Source organism: Arachis duranensis, chromosome 3, assembly GCF_000817695.3.
Source record: "Arachis duranensis cultivar V14167 chromosome 3, aradu.V14167.gnm2.J7QH, whole genome shotgun sequence".
NCBI classification, from domain to species: domain Eukaryota; kingdom Viridiplantae; phylum Streptophyta; class Magnoliopsida; order Fabales; family Fabaceae; genus Arachis; species Arachis duranensis.
Genome location: NC_029774.3, coordinates 93,653,081 through 93,675,846, shown reverse-complemented (window position 1 = coordinate 93,675,846; position 22,766 = coordinate 93,653,081). Strand labels below are relative to the sequence as shown.

The 22,766-nt window shown below is 39.5% G+C and overlaps 1 protein-coding gene across 1 annotated transcript; it reads right to left on the bottom strand.

The window, feature by feature from the left end:
• Positions 1-14,224: 14,224 nt before the first annotated feature.
• LOC107479751 (uncharacterized) lies at positions 14,225-14,931 on the bottom strand. The gene is made up of 2 exons (XM_016099856.1): positions 14,611-14,931; positions 14,225-14,404 (listed from the first exon to the last, which is right to left on the bottom strand). Exons 1-2 carry the CDS (start codon positions 14,929-14,931, stop codon positions 14,225-14,227), a joined length of 501 nt encoding a protein of 166 aa, XP_015955342.1.
• Between the last annotated feature and the right edge of the window lie 7,835 nt (positions 14,932-22,766).

Here is a 22,766-nt window from a genome sequence, read left to right as displayed (position 1 = left end):
TTTTGAGTTTTGTGCAATTTTATTTATTTTAGGTAGCATTTGGAGGGATTTGATGAAGTTTCTGCAGAGAAAAAGAAGAAACCAAAGAGATGACCAGCGAAGACCGACGCAGACGCATGGCTCACGCGACCGCACGGAATGGAGAAATCGCAATGACGCGATCGCGTGCCTGACGCAAACGCGTGAGGAATTGCAATGACGCGATCGCGTGCCTGACGCAAACGCGTGGACTAGAATCTGCACAATGACGCGAGCGCGTGGACGACGCGGATGCGTCACATGCGCGATCTGCAATAATTCAAAAAATGATGGTTACAAATTTTGGGCTGTTTTGACCCACTTTCCAGCCCAGAAAACACATATTAGAAGCTGCAGAATGGACAAATCAAGTGGTCCCCAACCATCAACTGAAGATCTGTTAAATAATTCAAATTTAAATTCAAATCTTATCTTTTAGGAAAAGATATTATAATTTTTAATTTTAAACCTATTAGGATTAGTAATAAATAGAAACTCTGTACATTTAGACAAGGACCAGGTTGTTACCAGAACCCTTATTTTTTCTTCTCTGAACCATGAGCAACTAATCCTTCATTGTTAAGGTTAGGAGCTCTGTCTATTTGTAATGGATTAATTCGTTTGATCTTTCTAATTCGTTCATATTTTGATTTATATTTCAATAATTGTTTTCGCTCTTAATTTAATGAATATTGGGTGGAACAGAAGTATGACCCATGTTCTAATTGAGTTCTTGTAAAACTTGGAAAAGCTCTTTACTTGAACAACAGCTTGAAAACATATTCTCCTAAATTTTAATTAATTGGATTTAATGGGATACGTGGCATATAATCCCCTTATTTTTGGGTAATTAGAATTTTTGTGGCATATAAACTGAAAATTGATTTTTACCCTCTAATTGGAATTAACTGACCAAGGAATTGGCAGTTAATGAATTTTAGAGGAGACTAGGAAAGTCTAAGGAATTAGGGCCTAGTCACATATAGTTTGCCATGAAATTATATCTTGCATGATTAAATTAGTTAGTAATAAAAGTTAATATCCGGAAAAATAGATAACTCTGAAACCTTAACTATCTTCTCATTATATTATTCCCAACTTATTTATTTGTCTGTGTTTAATGCTCTTTGAATACCAAAACACTCTTTTCTACTTACCTAACTAATCCTATCAAACGCTATTGTTGCTTGATCCATCAATCCTCGTGGGATCGACCCTTACTCACGTAAGGTATTACTTGGTACGACCCGGTGCACTTGCCGGTTATTAGTGTGGGTTGTAAAATACCACACCAATACTCAGGCTACAATCAGATTGTAGTAGACCCTAAAGACCAAGAGAAGACTTCCGTTACTTGTCCTTATGGTGTCTTTGCTTATAGGAGAATGCCCTTTGGATTGTGCAATGCACCTGCAACATTCCAAAGGTGCATGCTCTCCATATTCTCTGACATGATTGAAAGGTTTATTAAAGTGTTTTATGGATGGCTTTTCTGTATTTGGTGATTCATTTTCTAAGTGCTTGCACCACCTGGCTTTGGTGCTGAGGAGATGTCAAGAAACCAACCTCATTTTAAACTGGGCAAAGTGCCATTTTATGGTCACTAAAGGGGTGGTTCTTGGTCACAAGATCCCCAAAAAAGGCATAGAGGTGGACAAAGCTAAGGTGGAAGTGATTGAGAAATTACCCAAACACCTTGCAATGTCAAAGCAATTAGAAGTTTCTTGGGGCATGCTGGGTTTTATAGAAGGTTTATTCGAGATTTTTCAAAGATTGCCAAACCTCTAAGTAACTTGCTTGTCTCTAATGTACCTTTTATCTTTGATAGAGAATGCATGCAAGCCTTTGATGAGCTGAAAAATAGACTTTTCTCTGCACCTATTATAGTACCACCTAGCTGGGATTTATCTTTTGAATTGATGTGTGATGCATCAGATTTTGCTGTTGGTGCTGTTTTAGGACAGAGGAGAGATAAGCTAGTGCATGTCATATACTATGCTAGCAAAGTTCTTAATGAAAATCACAGGAACTACACCACTACAGAGAAGGAACTCCTTGCTATATTCTTTGCATTTGATAAGTTTAGATCATATCTCATTGATTCTAAAGTCATTGTGTTCACTGACCATGTGATGAGCAGATAATTTATACGCTTTTTGGCATTATTTTTAGTATATTTTCAGTATGTTTTAGTTAGTTTTTATTATGTTTTTATTAGTTTTTAATTAAAAATTACATTTCTGGACTTTACTATGAGTTTGTGTATTTTTTTGTGATTTCAGGTATTTTCTGGCTGAAATTGAGGGACCTGAGCAAAAATCTGATTCAGAGGCTGAAAAAGGACTGCAGATGCTGTTGGATTCTGACCTCCCTGCACTCAGAGTGGATTTTCTGGAGTTACAGAAACCCAATTGGCGCGCTCTCAATTGCGTTAAAAAGTAGACATCATGGGCTTTCCCACAATATATAATAGTTCATACTTTGCTCAAGAATTGACGGCCCAAACCAGCGTTTCAAATCAGCTTCAGAATTCCCGGCGTTTAACGCCGGAACTGGCACAAAAGTTGGAGTCAAACACCCAAACTGGCACAAAAGCTGGCGTTTAACTCCAGGAAAAGTCTCTACACATGAAAGCTTCAATGCTCAGCCCAAGCACATACCAAGTGGACCCCGGAAGTGGATTTTTACGTCATTTGCTCATTCTTGCAAACCCTAGGTTACTAGTTCACTATAAATAGGACTTTTTGCTATTGTATCTGCACCTCATGACACAATACACATTTCATATTGTATCTTCTACGGCATGAGTCTCTAAACCCCATGATTGGGGGTGAGGAGCTCTGCTGTGCCTTGATGGATTAATGCAATTACTACTGTTTTTCATTCAATCATGCTTGCTTCTATTCTAAGATATCACTTGTTCCTAAACTTGATGAATGTGATGATCCGATTCTAAGTAGGATTCAAGGAGTGAATGACTGTGACGAGATTCAAACTCGCGATTGTGGGGCGTTAGTGACAGATACAAAAGAATCACTGGATTCTATTCCGACATGATCGAGAACTGATAGATGAATAGCCGTGCTGTGACAGAGCGTGTTGAACATTTTCACTGAGAGGATGGGAGGTAGCCATTGACAACGGTAAAACCCAACATACAACTTGCCATGGAAGGAGCATTGTGTGCATGAAGAAGAAGACAGTAGGAAAGTAGAGATTCAGAAGATATAGCATCTCCAAAACCTCAACCTGTTCTCCATTACTGCAAAACAAGTATTTATTTCATGTTCTTTTACTTCTTAAATCTGAGAATTATTGATATCCTGACTAAGAGTTACAAGATAACCATAGCTTGCTTCAAGCCGACAATCTCTGTGCGATCGACCCTTACTCACGTAAGGTATTACTTGGACGACCCAGTGCACTTGTTGGTTAGTTGTGCGAAATTGCAAAAGTGTGATTGTGATTTCGTGCACCACCATGCAGCTCTTAAATATTTACTAACCAAGCAAGAATCTAAGCCTAGACTAATAAGATGGATCTTACTACTTCAAGAGTTTAACATTGAAATTAAGGATAGAAGCGGAGCAGAGAACAAAGTGGCTAACCACCTATCTAGAATCCCAATTGAGGAAGATAAAGCACACAACCTTGCAGTGAATGAGAGCTTTCCAGACAAACAGTTGATGATGATCCAAGAAGCTCCCTGGTTTGTTGATATAGCCAATTTCAAGGGTATTGGGGAGTTACCTTCCAATATCAACATGCATATGAGAAGAAAGCTCATCAATGATGCCAAGCACTATTTCTGGGATGAGCCCTATCTGTTCAAACGGTGTGATGATGGGATTTTAAGAAGGTGTATAAGTGTATTTCTCATGAGGAAGAACAAGAGGTCCTTTGGCATTGCCATGAATCCACATATGGAGGACACTTTAGTGGAAAAAGGATTGCAGCAAAGGTGCTACAGTGTGGGTTCTTTTGGCCAACAATATTCAAAGATGCAAAAGAGTTTGTGACAAAGTGCAATGAATGTCAAAGAGCTGGCAACCTACCCAAGAAAAATGAGATGCCACAAAGATTCATCATGGAGTTGGAATTGTTTGATGTTTGGGGGATTGATTTCATGGGACCATTCCCGCCGTTGAGAGCACGCCATTTGGAGTTCTGTAGCTCCAGAAAATCCGTTTCGAGTGCAGGGATGTCAGATTCCAACAGCATCAGCAGTCCTTTGTCAGCCTTCTTATCAGAGTTTTGCTCAGGTCCCTCAATTTCAGCCAGAAAATACTTAAAATCACAGAAAAACTCAAAAACTCATAGTAAAGTCCAGAAATGTGAAATTAGCATAAAAACTAATGAAAACATTCCTAAAAGTAACTAGATTATGCTAAAAACTACCTAAAAATAATGCCAAAAGCGTATAAACTATCCGCTCATCATGCAACATGCATGTTACACCAATTGAGGTTGACTAATTGGGCTGAGAAAGTAGCCAAAGAGCTAAGTTTGGTGTAGCCACTAACCCACTTAATTTGAGCTTACATCAAAACAATTGAATTAATCCTGGAAGTAAGCCCAAAAATTAAGTTTGGTGTGGCCACCACCATAGGAAATTCACACAGAAAGCCCATTTTGGTTTAAGTTTGAAAACAATTAGTAAATTGGTGGGTGCATAAATATCTACTTTACTGTGTACGTGTGAATTGGAAGTAAAAGGGTGTGGAAAAATTAAAATTATTCCAATCATAATGTACATAATAAAGTCTAATCACGAAACCCAATTTACCATATGTAGTGACTTTAAGTTTGGTGTCCAAGAGACACCCATTGATTGTCTTTTAATTGGGAAAGTATGAAGTATTTTTTTACTGATGGGGTTTTTCGGATTAAATTTTCAGGAAAAGGTGGAGCCCACATGATTGATAGCTCATTAAGTCAAGGAGTCAAAGTGTACTAACACTTTGGAATTCAAACATCTGAAGAAAGCTAAAGGGACAGGGGTTGGCACCTCTTCCCACGCTGGGCGCCACTCCCAAGTGGGAAAACATTCAATTCTTTCACTATTTCCACCTTTCAAATCCCTCTTCCCACCCCTATAAATCCCATTCCACCTTCCATACCTTTCCCCACTACAAGCTAATCCATCATAACCGAACCAACCCCTTGTCATTCTTGCTTCCTTTCTTTCTTTATCTTCTCATTCTCATTATCTTGATTGGGACAATCAAGTCGTAAGTTTGGTGTTGTAGCAAATCTTTGATTTGCTCTCTTTCTTTGCTTCTTTCTTTAACCCTTCATCAACCTTTCAAACCCTCTTTTCTCACCTCAATGGCACCACCAAGAGCCTCCTCATCAAAGAAAAGAAAGACCAAGGAAACTGGCTCCGGATCATCAAGCTTCAACGAGTACAAGTTCCTCTCATCATTCAACCAAAACCAATTCTATGGGTGGGTGAGTGAGAGGCAAATCATTCCGGAGGTAGGCTTCCAACTTGGAAGGAATGAATAGAGATCAACAGAGAGATCAACAACAGAGGATGAGTACTCTTGTGCAACCCACCAAAGAAGGTGGTGGAAAGCTTAGTTAGGGAATTTTATGCCAATGCTATGCCACAGCCTGGGCAACCCAATGGCTATCTAAGCTATATGAGGAGGAAGACTATTGACTACAGCCCCTCCAACATAGATAGAATGCTAATGGTGAAGCACACAAATTTCACCCAGAGCCATGAAGAGGGGGTGAAGCAATAAGACCCTAGATTTGTAGAAATTTTGAATGAAATCTATGTACTTAATGTGCAATGGATCAATGACAAGGATGGAAGGCCCAATCAACTAAGGAGAAGAGACTTGAGCCCCCAAGCTAAAGGGTGGCTGGATTTTATGAGAAGATCCCTCAACCCCACCTCCAACATCTCGGAGGTCACTTTGGAAAGAGCTGTGCTCATATACAGCATCATGAGAGGGGAGAATCTCAACGTTAAGGAGATGATTACCAACAATATCAATAGGGTGATGGAAAGTACCAAAGATAGCACCAAACTTGCATTTCCTAGCATTATTCAAAGGCTATGTGATGAGGCTGGGGTGGAGAAAATAATTGATGAATTTTTAGTGGATAAAGAAAAGCCTATAACTGCCAAGAAGATGGCTAAAGTAGTGGCAATCAACCCACTGCAAAGAGCAAGGGAGCATAGAGCTCATGTTCAAGAGCCACAAGCACCACCACAACATGAAGAGGCCTTTGTCCAAACGGCATATCTTCCACTTCCACCACCAATGCAACAATTTCTTGAAGGTTTCAATTGAGAGCAAATACAAGGAGATATTCATCAGATGCAAGGAGACATACACCATTTAAGAGATGATGTGAGCCAACTAAGAGAGCAGCAAAAGCAATGGGACCAAATGCAAGAAAGCATTCAGCAACTCCAAGGAAGCATGGAGTATATGAAGGAGCAACAAGGCCAATTCCACTAGGGTGAGATGCAAGGCAGCCTCAACAAAATCATGGAGCAAAACCAATGGAAGCAGAGGAACCTTTTAGAATTTAGGAATATTTATGAGGCTAGGACTACTTCAAGGAGGCAGTATGATATACACAAGCGAAGCTGAATCACTTGTGCAATGTTGTGGCCGCCTTGAACCCTGGATATCCAACATTCATGCAAGGTATGGAGGAGTTGAGTGCAAGGTAAGAAGAAATATTGGCCAAACACAAGGAAGATGAGAGGACTTACATGAGGAGGTTGGGCTTTTGGAAGCCAAAAGACACCTCTGCACAGGAAAGGGCATCCAAAAAGAAGGATGGTGATGGTCCTCCTCAAAGAAGAAAGATAAAGGAAAAGGGCCAATGAATTGAAGCTGCTCAAAGGTTGTTGAGTCCATGGTTGCATTTGATCTTTTAAAATTTTCTTCTTAATAGTTTGCATTGTTATCTAGTTATTGTTTAGTTTTCTTATGTCTTAGAAATTTCTTTATGAGTCCTTTATGTTTGAGAAAGAAAATGTTGTTTAAGTTTCATAACCATCAATAAAAGTAGTTTGTTTTCATAAGAATCAATAGTGAGTTTGTGCAAAAACAAGAGTAAAGAGGCTAAGACCAAGTGAGATATTCAAGACTAAGAGATGAGGAACCAAGTATAGAACCTTGAATGAATTTGGAAGAAAATACGTCATAATAAATAATTGGACTTAGAGGATATAACAAGTAGAAGCTCAGGATAACCCTTGAATATCCATAGAACCAAAAAGTAGTAAGCAAAAGACCCAAGGCTCTGAGCATCAACTACTAGGACAAAAAGAAAGAAACAAATAGCTCAAAGAGCCAAGATCCTAGTAGATGCTTGTGGTGGAGATGTTTCAAGAAGAGAGACCTAGGCAAGTACATTCTTAAGGGTGTTTCAACACCTAGTACCCTAAAATCAACTGGTTTGGGAGTGTTAATTGATGGGTGGAAATCAGATTCCACACCTAAACTCACCGGCAAGTGTACCGAGTCGCATCAAGTAGTAATAACTCACTTAGAGTGAGGTCGATCCCACAGGGATTGATGGATCAAGCAACTTTAGTAGGTGATTAGTTTAGTCAAGCTACATTGGTGAGTGATAATTGATGCAGCAGAAAGTAAATGACAAGAAAATTTAAAGTGCAGAAAGTAAATTAGACAGAAACTTAAAGAGCAAAAAATGTAAATTGCAGAAACTTAAATGACAAGAAATGTAAATTGCAGTGAATTTAAAGAGGAGTGGGTGCTGGAAATTAAAGAAAGTAATTGATCAAGTAACTGAAAATTTAAATTGCAGGAAGAATAAAGGAAATTGGATGCTGAGAATTAAAACAGAATTGAAAATGTGAAGTGCAGTGAATTAAAGAACTCTCAGATGAGAAAATTCAGCAACAGATCAATTTAATACCAAAACAGAAGTGTAGAATTGCAGAAGAACCAAAATGGAATGAAAGCTTAAATCTTAATTGTTTTCTTAGCAAAACAGAAAAGAAGAAATTGCAGAAGAGTGGAAATAAAACAGAAAGCAAAACTTAGATTTTATCTTCAATTCTTCAAATTCAAAAAGAAAAACTAAAAGAGAGAGCTCTCTACTCCTACTGCTCCCTAGTGAAGCCAACCTCCTTTTCAAAATGAAACAGATGCCTTTTTATAGGCTTTTTACAAAATGAAAAATGAAAATGAAATTAAAAACAAATTACAAACTGAAATTCCTAATCTAACTATTTCTTGTGCCTTTGGGTTATATTGATGGGTTTTACTTGCTTTGAATTTGAAGAAAAGTGGATCCAGATGGTCTTGGTTCAATTGGTTTAGTGTGTGGAAACCTTCTAGAAAAGTGCTCGGTTAACTAAGGCAGCGCAGCACTCAATTTTAGCTCATCCCCGGCTTCCTTGTGTGCAATTTCCTTGCAAGTATAGCGCTCAGTGAACAATTATAACGCAGTGCCCTTTTTGCTTTCCTTATGCCTCTATTTTGAGCCTTAGTGAGGCCATTTTGGGAGCTCCCTTGTTCACTCTAATAGCGCTCGGTTATTAAAGCCAACGCAGCGCCCTTTAGTTGTTTGCCTTGGTGTAGCGCGCTTTTCTTTTCTTCATGGGTTCGAACCTTGCTGAAGCCACTTTGTGAGTGTCATGCCTTGTTTTTGTTTTGCTGAGAGCCCGATAAAGCTAACTTAGTTAACTTAGCGCTCCTCAGCATTGAGCGCTGATGCCTTGTGAATTTAGCATCCTTGTAGCGCTCGATTTGAAAACTTAGCGTAGCCCTTCATTGCTTTATATTGCATGCTTTTATTGAAAGTGCTAATGCATTAATCGTAGAAACTAATGCAAGCATGTAAGGCACTATCAATTGCCAATTGGCATAATTAATTAAAGCTTCATGCATGCTTTCATTACATTTTAATTAATAAAGCCAATTGCATTAGAAATGTATGGTTTTAATAATGCTAATGCAAGTAACGTTAAAGCATTCATTCATTTAATTCATTGGCTTTAATAATCTTCGTGCATGCATTCATTTCGGCCAATTAATAATCAAATGCATGCATATGTTTACTTTATGCATTAACGTAACTTGATTTGCCAAATGGGCATTAGTAATGAAACTTTCATGCATGCATGCTTTAATAATCAATGAGGCATCATTAAATGCCACGGCTCCATGGTCATGGGTCACGTTTTTAAAAGCGTGGCCTAAGGTTTCAAAATGTGCTTCAATTTTAAAATGTGCCACAAAATTCCTCTTTTCTTCTTTTTAGCTTATTTTGTGCTTTTTTGTTTCTTTTTTTTCTTATTTCCTACAAAATTATGAAATCAAAAGATCAAAGAAATATACCAATTAAGTACAAAAGCATTCAATATTTAAGCACAAATAATCAATTTCTTGTATGAAAAAGCATAGAAAAACATGACATGATGACATGTCATCACTAATTGAAAGCCTAATTTAAAGGGTTGTCTTGAGACAAAACACCTAAAGTCGTGGTCAATCAAATAGAAATAAAAGAAAAGTGAAAAGAAAAGAACAATCAAAAGAAAAATAACAATTCTTGCTACTTCAAGGTGACAATCAATAGAAAGGGCTCCTAAGGCAAGCACTTAAAAGAATCCTCAAGAGTCTAGGAATTCAATATGATATGAAAACAATAAAGTTCATACATGAGTTAATACTTAGCCTCTATCCTTGGTTATAAATGCATTTCTTTAAGGTCAAGTCTCAATCCATTAAAGAATAACTCACATTGATTTTCTTGGGGACAAGCAAAATTTAAGTTTGGTGTTGTGATGACATGCATCATCTACCTCTTTCTCTTATCTAAAAAGACCATAAAAAGAGCATAATCTAATTCAATCAATGCAATTTCATGAAGTAATTGGTGAATAATATGGTACATTGCTATGAAATGGGTTTGTGTTGAATTTCAGGTGAAAAGAGCAACAAAGGAAAGAGGAATCAAGAAAAAGAAGTTGGGCGTGTGAAGCTAGGCGTGCCACTTGGTACAAACGCCACCAAATAGTATGGGTGTGGCACGCCAGCAATGGGGCGTGGCACGCCAGTTGACAATTCCAGAAGGCAAAGTGAAAGAACTATAAGGGGGTGTGGCACTTGATATCGAAGGCGCGGCACGCCAGCATCCTTTTCCAGAGAAGAAGTCCATGGAGCTCACTATCGGCGTGGCACGCCAGGGAGAGGAAGTACAAAGGGCGTGGCACGCCAAGGCCAGGCATGGCACGCTAGTTATAAACTCCAGCGAAAGGACAAAAAGGGCTTTAACATGGGTGTGGCACGCTAGGACCAGGCGTGACACGCCAACAATACTTTCCAGAGATCAAGTTTGAAGACCACAAAGGGGCCGTGGCACACTAGTTCATTGGTCCAGAAGGGGGACTTGAAAGTTCAGCATTGGGCGTGCCACTTGATATCGAAGGCATGGTACGCCAGCCTTACTCATGACTTGGGCGTGCCACTTGGGTCCCAAGCCTTGCTCATGACTTGGGCGTGCCACTTGATATCGAAGGCGTCGCACGCTAGCTCTAGCACCCAAGGGAGAAGAAGACTAAGCGTGCCACTTGAGACTTAAGGCGTGGCACGCCAGGGCAATATAACTATGGGCGTGCCACTTGAATGCTGGGCATGGCACGCCTATCACTTCTCATTCATGCACTATCAAAGGGCGTGGCACGCCAATGTTGTTTTCCAGAAAGGAAGATTGAAGCATTATCAAAGGCGTGGCACGCCACCTATTGGGCGTGGCATGCCAGTATTATTTTCCAGGGAGGATGGATGGAGTGTATACTATGGGCGTGGCACGCCAAACCTAGACGTGCAACGCTGGTTCAAGGTTCCAAAGAACAAGAGCAAAAGGGAAGAGCCTGGGCGTGCCACTTGAGCTCAAAGGCGTGGCACGCCAGGCTAACTATACAAAGAAAAAAAATTCTGGGCGTGCCACTTGGGTTTGAAGGCGTGGCACGCTAGGGTGGTTGATGGAGAAGGCATGCCACTTGCAAGCCAGGCGTGGCATGCCACTCAAGCGCCAGCCACACGCCAAGCATATGGGCCACATTTTATGAGTTTTTCCTTTTTCTTCCAGCTGTAATTTTCTTTTCTCTTTTGTATTTTCTTAATTCTAGTGATAGGAGTAGTATAAATAATCCCTAGAAGTACTAAAAATAGGGTTGGATTGGCAAGTTAGTTTTAGTTTTACTTTTACACTTCACTTCATCTCTTCCATCTCTTGTACTTTTCTCTAAGCTATGAGTAGCTAAACTCCCTCTCATTGGGAGAGGGAGCTCTATTGTACTTGATCGATTAATGATAGTGAATTTTTTATTCTCTTCATCTTCTTTTTTATTTGCTAGAAGGAACTTCGTTCTTCATGCTAGTGTTCAATCATCTTCGAAAAGTGGTTGAATGCAAAATGGGTTTCATGGGAACCTTGGAAAATGAAACATAAAACCATGCTTGAAATCTCTTCTCACACTTGAGTAGATCTGGATTTTGGGATTGGATATGGTGACATATAATCCGCCCACTATTTGGATTTATGAGGATGTGCGGTATAATCAGGGACCAAGCATATCTCTCTTTATGAGCAATTAGACCAAGAAATTGGCTGATTATCAAGATTTGAGAGATTGAATCACCAAGGAATTGGGGTTCAATAATTGCCAAGAGGTCAATGAGTTGCATAATTGAAGATGAGATGAGCTGAATTCAATTCAAAGAGAGCAACATCTCTTAATCCCAATGAATTTTCCCTATTCTTATCTTTCCTATTCTTTATAGCTTTGCTTTAATTTCTACTATTACCCATATTTCATTTAGAATTCAGTCATTTATGATTCAGTTCTTTACATTTCTGCTATTTACTTTTCTGCACTTTATTGCCTTTCTTTACTTTCAAGTCATTTACATTTTTGCTATTTAATTTTCAGCACTCATATTCTCTACATTGATTAGCTTAACTAAATTCACTCATTAACTAAAATTGCTCAATCAATCAATCTCTGTGGATTCAACCCCACTCCACTGTGGGTTATTACTTGACAATATTTTGGTGTGTTTGCCAAAGAACAGATTCATTTTATATGGGGAGTAAATTCCGGTCATCAGTAATCTACTGCCTCTGCCACAAGGATGTAGGTTTTGAGTATGAGGGCGAAAATGATCCCATAAAATCTATCCCCCATACGTCAAACAACTCAATCTCTAAAATTCTTTGTTGAGGCATTCTGTGACCATGAGGAAGGTTGCCAGCCCTCTGGCAACTATCACAGTTACGAATGAACTCTCTAGAATCTTTAAAGAGAGTAGGCAAGTAAAAGCCACTTTGGAGTACCTTAGTGGCTGTCCACTCACCTCCAAATTGTCCTCCATAGTCAGAGCTATGGCAATGCCATAGAATTCTCCGTGCCTCTACTTCAGACACGCAGCGTCGGATTATTCCATCCGAGCATCTCTTAAAGAGATATGGCTCATCCCATTGGTAATATTTTGCATCATGCACGAGTTTCCGGGCTTGCTGCCTAGAAAACTCTTTGGGAATGAACCGTATAGCCTTGTAGTTTGCAATGTCTACAAACTAAGGTACTATTCGGATGGCATAGAGTTGCTCATCTAGAAAGGATTTGGATATGTCAGTGGAGGAAGAATAAGTCCCTGCTACTGGCTCAATCCGGGACAAGTGATCAGCTACCTGATTTTCTGCCCCCTTTCTGTCTCTAATTTATATATCAAACTCTTGCAAGAGTAATATCCATCTTATAAGTCTGGGTTTAGAATCCTGCTTAGTGAGTAGATATTTTTAGAGCAGCATGGTTAGTATAAATAATGACCTTAGATCCTACTAGTTAGGATCTAAACTTGTCAATGGCATAAACCACTGCAAGTAGCTCCTTTTCTGTAGTAGTGTAATTTTTCTGCGCATCATTTAATACACGACTAGCATAGTAAATGACATGTAGAAGCTTGTCATGTCTCTGACCTAGGACTGCGCCAATTGCATGATCACTTTAATCACACATAAGCTCGAATGGCAAATCCCAGTTGGGTGCAGAGATAATCGGAGCGTTGACAAGATTGGCCTTCAGAGTTTTAAAGGCATGCAGGCATTCTTGGTCAAAGACGAATAGAACATTAGTGGCTAAGAGATTGCACAGGAGTTTGGCGATTTTAGAAAAATCTTTTATAAACCGCCTGTAGAAGCCTGCATGTCCTAGGAAGCTTCTGATAGCCTTAACACTAGTAGGTGGAGGTAAGCGTTCGATCACTTCTACCTTAGCTTGATCCACTTATATTCCTTTGCTTGAGATTCGAAGCCCAAGAACAATGTCTTCCGTTACCATGAAGTGCCATTTCTCCTAGTTTAAAACTAGGTTTGTTTCTTGGCATATTTTTAGGACCAGGGTCAGATGATCAAGACAGGAGTCAAATTAGTCTCCATAGACAGAGAAGTCATCCATGAATACTTCAAGGAACTTCTCTACCATGTCAGAGAAGATGGATAACATGCATCTCTGAAATGTGGCAGGTGCATTGCACAGGCCAAATGGCATTCGTCTATAGTCGAATACGCCTGAAGGACATGTGAATGCCGTCTTTTCTTGATCTTGTAGATCTACTGCTATTTGAATGTATCCAGAATATCCATCCAGGAAACAATAAAAAGCGTGACCTGCTAGTCTTTCTAACATTTGGTCAATGAAGGGTAAGGGAAAGTGATCTTTCCCGGTGGCGTCATTGAGTTTTCTGTAATCAATGCACATACGCCACCCTATAACTGTCCTTTTCGGGATCAGTTCATTTTTTTCATTATGAACCATTGTTATTCCTCCCTTCTTAGGAACAACCTGGACAGGACTCACCTATTGGCTGTCAAAAATGGGATAAATAATCCCAGCCTTATAGAGTTTAGTGACCTCCTTCTGCACTACTTCCTTCATGGCTGGATTAAATCGCCTCTGTGATTGTACCACTAGTTTGGCATTATCCGCCAGCAGGATTTTATGCATGCATCGGGCAGGACTAATGCCCTTGAGGTCACTGATAGTCCACCCAACGGCGGTCCTATGTGTTTTAAGCACTTTGATTAGTGCTTTTCTTTCTGTGGCTCTAGTGTAAAGCTTATGATCACATGATAGGTGTCTCCCTCTCCCAGAAATGCATATTTCAATGAAGGGGGTAATAGCTTAAGCTCAAGGTTAGGAGGCTTCTCCTTTTTTCTCATAGGTTTCCAGAAGTTCCTCTGAGTTAGGCAGAGTATCATCAAGGATATCATCAAGCCTGTCCTTGGAGCTTTCGGCCATATTGACTTCTTCAACCAGGAAATCAATTATGTAAATACTTAGGCATTCCTCAGGAATGTCTGGATGCTGCATAGCCTTCACAGCATTCAGTACGAACTTTTTCTCTTCACAGCATTCAGTACGAACTTTTTCTCATTGACTCTTAGGGTTACTTCCCCTTTTTCAACATCGATGAGGGTTCGTCCTATGACTAGAAAAGGTCTTCCTAGGATGAGAGATGCACTCTTATGTTCCTCTATGTCCAATACCACAAAGTCAGTGGGAAAGGCAAAAGGTCCAACCTTGACAATCATGTCCTCTATTACTCCTGATGGTATCTTAATAGACCCATCAGCAAGTTGAAGGCACATGCAAGTTGGTTTAACTTCCTCGGTCAAGCAGAGCTTCTTTATTAAAGAAGCAAGTATTAGGTTGATGCTTGCTCCAAGGTCACATAGAGCTGTCCTTGTACAAGCATCATCTAGAGTGCATGGTATCATAAAGCTCCTAGGGTCTTTAAACTTCTCTGGTAAGCTGTTCTGAATGATTGCACTACATTCCTCAGTGAGAAGGACTGTTTGTGTCTCTCTTCGATCCTTCTTATGACTTAGAATGTCCTTCATGAACTTTGCATAAGAAGGTATCTGTCAAGAGCTTCTGCAAAAGGGATCTTTATCTCTAGTGTTCTGAGATACTCTGCAAAGTGGGCAAACTGTTTATCCCTTTCCTCTTGACAGAGTTTCTGACGATATGGCATCTTAGTCTTGTATTCATCAACTTTGGTTGATGAAGGCCGAGTGCCATGTGAGTTGGAAGGGGGGTTATTAGCTAGCTTAGGAGGGTTGTTATCAATGAATGACTAACCTTCCTTGCATGGGCGTTCAACACCCATGCTGCTATCCCCTTGGGCGTTTGGATGCCCAATCTTTCCCTTTTCTTTGCGTTCAACGCCAGTAGAGTTACCTTCCTGGGAGTTTGAATGCCCAGTCTCTGCCTGTTTCTGGTGTTCAATGCCAGGAACAATACCTTTCTGGTTGTCCTCCATGGGCTTTTCGTTTTTATTATACTGAGGATGGTTTTTTTAAGTTTTTCCACTCCTCAGTTGGATAGCCTGGCACTCATCTGTTATCTGCTTAGATAACTATTGTCTTGTTTGACTCAATTGGGCTTCTACATTTCTGTTAGAAGCCTGAGTTTCTCTCAGAACCTCTTGCAGTTTCAGCATTTGTTAGGCAAGGGCATGCAGTTGCTGAGTCAATGGTCCATCCTGCTCTGGAGAGTTAGGTTCAGCAACTACTGCCTTAACCTCTTCTTTTATAGAGATCTCAGGCGATGAGTACAGATGATGATTAGTGGCAACTGTCTCAATAAGCTCTTGAGCCTCTCATATGGTCTTTCTCATGTGTATAAAACCACCAGCAGAGTGGTGCAAAGAAATTTTGTCCATGTCTAAAATCCCATAGTAGAAGATGTCCAATTGTACCCATTCTGGAAATATTTAAGTGGGACATTTTCTTAGCATCCTCTTAGGTCTCTCCCAGACATCATAAAGAGATTTACCTTCTCCTTGTTTGAAGCCTTAGATGTCCAGTCTCAGCTGGGTCACCTTTCTTGGAGGGAAAAACTGGTTTAAAAACTTGTCCAATAACTGTTTTCAAGTTTTTAACCTATCTTTAGGCTAGTTATCCAACCACCTTTTTGCTTCATCCTTTAAAGCAAAAGGGAAGAGTAATAACCTGTAGACCCCTTGGTCTACTCCCTCACTGTGTACTATGTTAGCAATTCTTAAGAAATCTGCCAGGAATTCTATAGGTTTTTTCTGAGGAAACACAGAATACTGGCAGTTTTGCTGCAACAGAATAATACGTTGAGGGTTTAATTCACAGCTACTAGCTCTGATTTGTGGTATGCTGATACTTCTGCCATAGAAGTCAGCATTGGGACTTGTGTAAGATCCCAGAGTTCTCTTGAACTCTTCATTCCTTCTTGGGTTCATGATTGAGAAAGGTAGAAGATGAAGAAGGGAGAAGATAGAAGGAGTAGGAGAAGAAAGAGAAGTAGAAGAATCGAATAAGAATTAAAATATTTTTTGTTTTTATTTTATTTATTTAATTAAACCAAAATTACAATTAATTAATGAAAAGAAATTTAAAATTTTAATTTATAAAATTCAAAAATTGAAGAGAGAGAAGAAGAAAAGAATTTTCAAAAATTAGGAGGAGAAGAGAGTTAGTAAGGTAGTTTTGAAAAAGATGAGAGAGAAGATAAGCAATTAATTAAAAAGATTTTGAATTTTAAAATAAGATAGAAGATAAGATAACACAAGATTTAAAAACTAAAATTTAAAATTAGAAAAAGATAAGATAAGAAATTAAAAAAAATTGAAAAATATTTTAAAATTATAAGATTTTAAAATTTGATTTTGAAAAAGATTTAATTTTAAAGTTTGAAATTTGAAAAAGATAAGATTTTTTTTGAAAAAGATATGATTTTTTTTTTGAAAAATTTAATTTTTTGAAAACTTGACAACTAAGATAAGATAAGATGAAATTTTAAAATTGAAAATCTGAATTTTTTGGAAAAATTTGAAAATTATGGGGGGAAAATTAGTTGGAAAAGATATTTTTTATTTTTTGAATTTTATGATGAAAGAGAAAAACACAAAAAAGACACAAGACTTAAAATTTTTAGATCTAGCACCCCTTTATTTTCGAAAATTTGGAGGAAAACACAAAGGGACACCAAACTTAAAAATTTTAAGATCAAAACACATGCAAGACTCAAGAACACCTTGAAGACTCACAAGAACACAAAAAACATAATAAGAACACCAAACTTAAACACTTGACAAAACATTTAAGCAAAGAAAAATTATTTTTGAAAATTTTTTTGAAAAGAGGACTCAAAGACAATTCAGAGGATGCCACAATAAACTATATAAAAAGGTTTTTGAAAAAGCTTTAAAAAATTTTAAAATTGAAGAGCATGAATAGGCATGACTCAAACCAAGAACATCAACAACACTGTGACTCAAACAAAGAACACAAAAATTAAACAAAGAAAATAAAATATTTTTAGAAAAAGGTTTTTGAATTTTTCAAAAGTTTGAGGAAGAAGAAAATAAAAATAAAAATAAAACACTTTAATCAAAGTTATAATCTTGAAAAAATCAAAGATTCAACAAGAACATAAATTGAATAAAGAAAAGAAAACTATTTTTGAAAACCTTTTTAATGATTTTTGAAAATTTAGAAGAAAACAAAAAGTTAAAATACTCAATTAAAATAATGTAAAATAAACTTACCTGATCTAAGGAGCAAAACAATCCGGCAGTTTGTCCAAATTCAACAATCCCCTACAACAGCGCCAAAAACTTGGTGCATGAATCCCCACGCTTCGTACAACTGAACCAGCAAGTGCACTGGGTCATCCAAGTAATACCTAAGCGAGTCACGGTCGATCCCACGAGAATTGTGGCTTGAAGCAAGCTTGTGTTATCTTGCAGGTCTTAGTCAGGCAGATCATAAGATTGTTTGGAGTTGTAAGAGTAATTTACACCTTGAAAACATCAATAGGAATATAAGAAAAGGGTAGAAGGTACTGTTGGATACGGAATTGTATTAGGACTTTTAGAATCAGCAATAGGGATATGTTGAAGGCTTGGAGTTTCTTGGTCTTTCTGAATTAAATCTGGTAGTACTGTTTTCTTTGCTTGTGAGTGATTTCTTCAATGGCAGGCTGCATGTGATTGACACTGGTTTGAGCAGCTGCCAATACTCCTCCAGATCTGAACCCCAGGTTTAGTGTAGATCCATTCTGATTGAGGGTGAAGCTCATACTGATTCTAGCCTCTACCATAGAGACCCAAATCTCCCCAGAAATTGGCTGAACTGATGTCTCGAGAAGTCCCCAAACGAAGTCGCGGATTAGCCGTCTGAGAGACATATATTCAAGCTGGTAGTTCATCATTGTCCGATGAAAGACGTACTCTAAACCCATGTAGAATGTGATAACCTTATGCCAGTTCAACGTATTCATAGTGATGAAGAACGAATATACATCTTTGAGTTAATCAAACACGGATCGAAGAGAAATAGTAATACTTTTGTTAATTCATAGGACTCAGTAAGGCTCCTCCCCTTAACTTAGGAGGTTTAGAAACGCATAATCATAAGAAAATACAATGGAATAAATGAAAATATGGCTGAATATGATCCAAATTACATAAACATAGGCCCTTAAATACTAAACAGATGACTAGTAAGGGCAAAACAGTCTATTTAGTGCTAAAATCCACTTTTGGGCCCACTTGGTGAGTGTTTGGGCTAAGCTTTGATGAGATCCATGTGTATTGAGGTCTCTTGGGCATGGAATGCCAGCTAGGGGGTCCTCTCTGCGCCTTTGAACGCTGGGCTCTGCTCTTTGGGCGCTGGACGCCTGGAAGGAGGCAGGAAGCTGGCGTTGGATGCCAGTTTTGAGCCTTCAAATCTGAAAAAAAAAAGTATGGATTATTATATATTTCTGGAAAGCTCTGGAAGTCAGCTTTCTATAGCGGTTATAAAAACTATATGAAAATGATGTCAAAAAGCGTATAAAATATCCGCTCATCAGCATGAAAGTTCCCAGAACATGGAACATAAGAAACCAAGGAAGATTCTACTCCTAGAAGTTGAAGCACACCCAGTGGACAGGCAGTGTCCCAGTTTAGTAAGGCCCGTTTTATTTTATGTCCACATTATCTTCCATTGGTTGTTTACATGAATTACAATTTAGCATGATATAATTGTGTTCAATTTCCACTAATTGTTCCTTTCTCGTTTCATATTTTAATCCACTATTTAAATTATGTAAAGTACTTTGCCTTCTAAATTAACCAATTCAATAACAACACGGCATCCCGGGACTAATCACCCCGGGAACCATCAAAGTCGTGAACGCTACAACAAACGGCTACTAAATAAGGCCAGATTTCAGACGCTTAAGCGAAAAAGCCACGACTCGGCTTCATTTTTGTCATAACATTGTTTCAAAGTTAAATAGTTACACATAAAATCCCCAAGACGACTTCAAAAAGTCAGAACGGTAGAACGGCAAAAGTTGTCTTACAAACTACCAAACAAAAAATAAAGAGTTAAAGTACAAATAACTTATTTCTTAGAGAGGTCGACAATCTTCCCATCCTTGATGGTCTTGAAGGCACCCACGACAGACACATCAAACTCGGGAGCTAGGAGCTTCACCTGGGCCTTAATCGCTTTGTCGGAGGCCATGATAGCATCCCAGGCCTCCTTCACAGACTCTTTATTCTTCTTTTTTAGGGCAGCAACCGCGGCCTTGGCTGTGTCAGCCGAGGCCACCGAAGCAGCCAGTTCCTTCTCCAACTCAACCACCTGAGCCTGTGTAGTAGAAACCTGGCCTTCCAAGGAGAGCTCACGCTCAGAAAGCCGGGCAACCGCCCCATCAGAAGTCGTCAGCTTCTCCTTCGAAGTGGCCAGCTAGGCCTTCAACGTAGTCACTATTGCCTTCATCTTCTCCACTGACTTAATAGCTCCTTGAAGCTTATCCTCCAGGTTTCGGGAACCGCTAGAACAGGCTCCGCGTTCCTCGTAATCGCGGTAGCCTGGAGCAGAGTGCGGTATACCAACTTAGCCTGACAAGCAAGGTCCCCACCATCAAAAAACTCCTCGGTTCCCGGGAGAAGTTGAGCATCAATGAAGAAGCTAGCGTCAAAGTTCTTCTCCATGACAGTAAGAGCTCCTTCTGGGGAAGAAGTCGGCTTCCTCGTTCGAGGATTTTCAACGATGGCGACCTCTGGGCCCATCCCTTCTCCCGAGGCCCCATCCGACGGAGGAACCAGGTTAGAGCTAGTCCCAGTAACTTCCCCCTGGGGAGGACGGGATTGAACCTCAGAACCAAGAGCAAAAGAAAGATCGACGGGTGGAGTGGTGGAGCTATCCTCGTCGTCTTCGAGGAGAAATTTAGACATCAAATTGTCAAGGCCAACTTGGTCGGCAGCCATGGACACTGCAAAGCCAAAACAAAAACACCAGTTAAAACCAGGATAAAACAAAGATAAACAAGAGAAGGTGGGGGTCGACGACCACCCGGTAACTCACAAATGTAGGCTTTGCCCATCTCAGGATCCCCCCATCAAGAGGTGGGGATTGACGTGGTTCTTCCTTAACACGACCAACAACACGTCGGCAATATTTTGGTTTTCTGGGGACAATCCTTTGTACGTCACCTTCGTGGACGCGTTAGCCCCCGCCCCAAAACTCCAGTAGGTCGGGATGCGGCGTTCCCCCTCCAGAGTTAGCCAGAAGGGGTGCCGACCTATGGCGGGGCGAACATTGAAATACTTATTTTTGAAGCCATGGTAGGAGTCCTCGAACAGACCAAAGATCCTTCGACTCTGGGCCGAACAAAACGACATGAATCCCTTCTTGGCTCTCCCCTCTTTAGAAGGGTTCGTCAGGACAAAAAGAAATAAGAAGACCTCCGCTGAGGTCGGTAGCTTTAAAAACTCACAAACCATCTCAAAACAGCGGATAGAGGCCCAGGTGTTCGGATGCAGTTGAGACGACTGATAAACCACTATTTTATGGTTTACAATGTGTTTAATTGTGTGGTTTTATCATGGTCTTTACCCACTTATTCATACAATTAGCATGCATTTATATTTCCTTCCTAAAATTATTACATGATTGAAAACATGCTTCTTTGGTCTTAATTTAGCTAATCTTAATCCTCTCTTATTACCTTTCGATGTCTTGATCTGTGTGTTAAGTGTTTCAGGCTTTATAGGGCATAAATGAGTGAGAGATTGGGAAGGAAGCTTGAAAAATGGAAGGAACACAAGAAATTGAGGAGATGACCAGCGAGAAGTAACGCGTACGCGTCAGCAACACGACCGCGTGGAAGAAAGGAATTCGCAGTGACGCGGCCGCATGAGTGACACGGACGCGTGGATTGGAAAAGCAGAAGTGACGTGGAGGCATGGATGACGCGCCCGCATGGAAAAGAAAAACCCCGAATGACGCGTTCGCGTGAATGATGCGTCCGCGTGACGTGCGCGATCTGCAGAATTACAAAAATCACTGGCAGAGATTCTGGGCCGGATTTCAACCCAGTTTTCGGCCCAGAAACACAGATTAAAGTCAGGGAACATGCAGAGACTCATGATGCTTTCATAATTCACAATTTTAAGTTTTAGATGTAGTTTTTAGTGAGAGAGGCTCTCTCCTCTCTCTTAGGATTAGGATTAGAATTTAATTTAGGATTAGGATTTTTAGAAATTAGGATTTATCTCATCTTCATATCAGGTTCAATATTCCTTTATTTTGACTTCTCTTCTACTTTGAGATACTCTAATACTTTTATCTGTTAATTACTTATGTTGCCCATTTGATTTATGAATTTTTCCATGTCAGGACTTAAATTTATGTTTAAACGTAGTTTGATTGCTCCAGATTTATGACTTTTCATTTGGCTTTTTTATTATTGGCTTTAATTGATTAACTGGAAGCTCTTGAGTTACCAACTACTCATGATTGATTGTTATGTCGGCTAATTAACTGGAATTCCACTAACTCTAGTCTTTCCTTAGGATTTGGCTAGGACTTGGGAAATCTAACCAATTAGTTCACTTGACTTTCCCTTGCTTACACAAAGGTTAACTAAGTGGGATTAACTTCCATTCTCATAGGAGCAACTAGGATAGGACTTCTGAATTTTCATATCTTGCCAAGAGTTTATTTTACAGTCATTTATTTATTTTACTTGCAATTCCTTGAGAAGATGACCCGAGGTTTAAATACTTTGGTTATCAATTTATTTAGGGGTTTGTTACTTGTGACAACCAAAATGTTTGTAAGAAAGGTTGATTGCTTGGTTTAGTAACTATACCTACAACGAGAGTTTACTATAACTTCTAAACCATCAATCTTCAGTTTTTCGCAAGGAATGGAAGCTATAACAGGACTATGCATCAAGGTCTAAGCAATCAAAGATGGATTGAGCCACAAGGATTTGATCACCCTTTTAGGCAACAACACCCTCCTAGATATCATGGACAAAGACCATTTTACAATGCATGCCCAACTGATAGATTTGGTGGACCACCTTATAGCTACCAACAAGCCCCACCCTGTGCTCAGAAACCATCCCCTCGACATAACTTCGAACCACCACACTCACAAGTCTCTTTTCGCCATTCACTACCACGTGATCCTTATCCACTCCAACGCCAATCCAATTACTCCCAAGAACCACTACTCTCCTATGCACCATGTCCATATCAATCAAGCCAAGAATCACAGGTTCGCATCGAAAAATCAGTAAAATAATTTATTGCAACCCTTCATCAACTGAAGCAAGCAATAAATCAATTATCTTCCAGACGTTCAGGCACTCAACAGACTCCCATGGCTTCATGTGGAGAATCCAATGAAGAACGCAG